Source organism: Pyrus communis, chromosome 14 (genome assembly GCF_963583255.1).
Source record: "Pyrus communis chromosome 14, drPyrComm1.1, whole genome shotgun sequence".
Taxonomy (NCBI): domain Eukaryota; kingdom Viridiplantae; phylum Streptophyta; class Magnoliopsida; order Rosales; family Rosaceae; genus Pyrus; species Pyrus communis.
Genome location: NC_084816.1, coordinates 5,397,773 through 5,399,941, shown reverse-complemented (window position 1 = coordinate 5,399,941; position 2,169 = coordinate 5,397,773). Strand labels below are relative to the sequence as shown.

At 40.8% G+C, this 2,169-nt stretch overlaps 1 protein-coding gene across 1 annotated transcript; it reads left to right on the top strand.

The window, feature by feature from the left end:
* Positions 1-593: 593 nt before the first annotated feature.
* Positions 594-2,169, top strand: LOC137714748 (UDP-glucose iridoid glucosyltransferase-like). Its single transcript, XM_068453887.1, has 2 exons — positions 594-1,104; positions 1,230-2,169. The coding sequence occupies exons 1-2, from the start codon at positions 630-632 to the stop codon at positions 2,102-2,104; spliced, it is 1,350 nt and encodes a 449-aa protein (XP_068309988.1). The 5' UTR covers positions 594-629; the 3' UTR covers positions 2,105-2,169.

Here is a 2,169-nt window from a genome sequence, read left to right as displayed (position 1 = left end):
CAACCTAAGATCCAAAACTTTACCCTCCTCTAAACTAATGTAACAATTTTGAATTATTTTCTCCTCTAAATAATAATAAATTTGAAAAAAAAAAAAAAAAAGCACCTATATATGCTCGTGTACACCATCATGATATTCTATACCAATAATTTAATATAATTTAAGGAAGTTAAAAGTCGTGGCATCGTATAATTCATTTTAGTTGTGACATGAATACAAGTAGTACACCACGTGTTTTAATAAGAATGGTGAGAAATTTTATTTTTTAAGTTATTAACTTTTTAGCACACATATCCCACCATTTGTATAGTGACATGTGGTATACCACCCTGTGTACCGGTAAAAATCTCTCTGCCGGGATGGCACATTGGGGATGTAAGCAAGCCCTCACATTATTCACCAACAACAAAAACACATTTATGGCCTGCGAAATAATTTCTCTGCATTTCTTATGAAATAAATTAAAGAAGCGTTAAGGGCCATTTCCAGGTTTAATTTATGTACTCTCCTCTACAAAAGCTCCAAGGGTTTCAATGAAGCAATCAAAGATATAGAATTCCAATTACTGTAACGTTTAGTGTGTGTGTGTGTGTGTCTCTACGAGAGAAGTGAAAGAGGGAAGGAGGGAGATGGAAAAGGAAACACAGAGTAACAGGTTGGTCTTATTCCCATGTCCATTACAAGGTCACATAAGTCCAATGCTTCAGCTGGGTTCCTTCCTACACTCAAAGGGCTTTTCCATCACTGTTATTCACACCCAATTCAACTCCCCTAACCCTTCAAACCACCTGGATTTCACCTTCTTTCCAATACAAGATGGCTTGACTAGTGAAGAGATCTCATCTGGGAATTTAGTAGCCATTCTGCTGGCTATAAATGCTAACTGCAAAGTGAGTTTCCGACAACGCTTGGCTCAAGTTAAGGAACAGGAACCCGAGAACAAAATCACATGCGTTATCCATGATGACCTTATGTACTTCACTAAAGCTGTAGCTAAGGATCTAAACATCCCAAACATCATGCTACGAACTACCAGCGTTACAAATTTCCTAGCTCGTACTGCCGTCCTACAACTTCGTTCAAAAGGTCACATCCCATTCCCAGGTATGTGCCATATATTTACTAATCAGAATACAGTTACTATTTCTATCATTCTGCAAAAGCTATTCTATCCCACATATTCGTTTTTCCTACTTATAACTAAGAACACAACACCGTTGGCCTTGCAGACTCTCAGTCACTGAGTCCGGTGCCCGGGTTTCATCCCCTTAGGTTGAAAGATCTACCCACCACCAACTTTGACACATTCGAAAAGTACTCAGAACTAGTCGTTAATGCATGCGATGTTAGAACGGCTTCAGCAATCGTTTGGAACACCACTGATTGTCTCGAACAATCATCACTAGCACAGATCCAGCAACAATGCCCAGTTCCAATGTTTTCCATAGGCCCTTTTCACAAGATTGAAGCAGCAGCTTCTAGTAGCTTACTAGAAGTGGACACCAGCTGCATTGCGTGGCTCGACAAGCAATCTAACAGCTCGGTTATCTATGTAAGCTTGGGAAGTGTAGCATCCATCAGTGAGAAAGAGCTCACCGAAATGGCTTGGGGATTGGCTAACGGCAAGCAGCCTTTCTTATGGGTGATAAGACCTGGCTCAGTAAGTGGTTCAGATGGGATTGAGCAATTGCCTCAAGGTTTCATAGAAGCTATTGGAGAACGCGGTTACATTGTAAAATGGGCACCCCAGAGGGAAGTTTTGTCCCATCGTGCAGTCGGAGGGTTTTGGAGCCACTGCGGTTGGAACTCAACGCTAGAGAGTTTGTCCGAAGGGATTCCAATGATATGCCTGCCGTCTTTTGGCGATCAGAAGGTGCATTCAAGGTATGTTAGCCAAGTATGGAAAGTAGGGCTACATTTAGACAACGAGTTAGAGAGAGGAGAGATTGAGAGAGCTGTCAGGAAACTGATGGTAGATGCTGATGGGGAGGTGATGAGGGTTAGGGCCAAGGATTTGAAGGAGAAAATAGAAGTTTCTTTAAGGAATGGTGGTTCTTCCTACAAATTCTTGAATAAGCTTGTAGAACTTATCATGTCACTTTAATTATGTGTTTTTTTACCACAACCTTAAATAAAGTTTCCTGCAGATGGATGCAAGAAAGAATTTCT

Bases quoted from the DNA above. Each gene is read 5' to 3' on its own strand.
- LOC137714748 (XM_068453887.1), top strand. From the start codon at position 630: ATGGAAAAGGAAACACAGAGTAACAGGTTGGTCTTATTCCCATGTCCA. The intron at 1,105-1,229 runs GTATGTGCCATA...TTGGCCTTGCAG, and splicing joins AGGTCACATCCCATTCCCAG to ACTCTCAGTCACTGAGTCCG.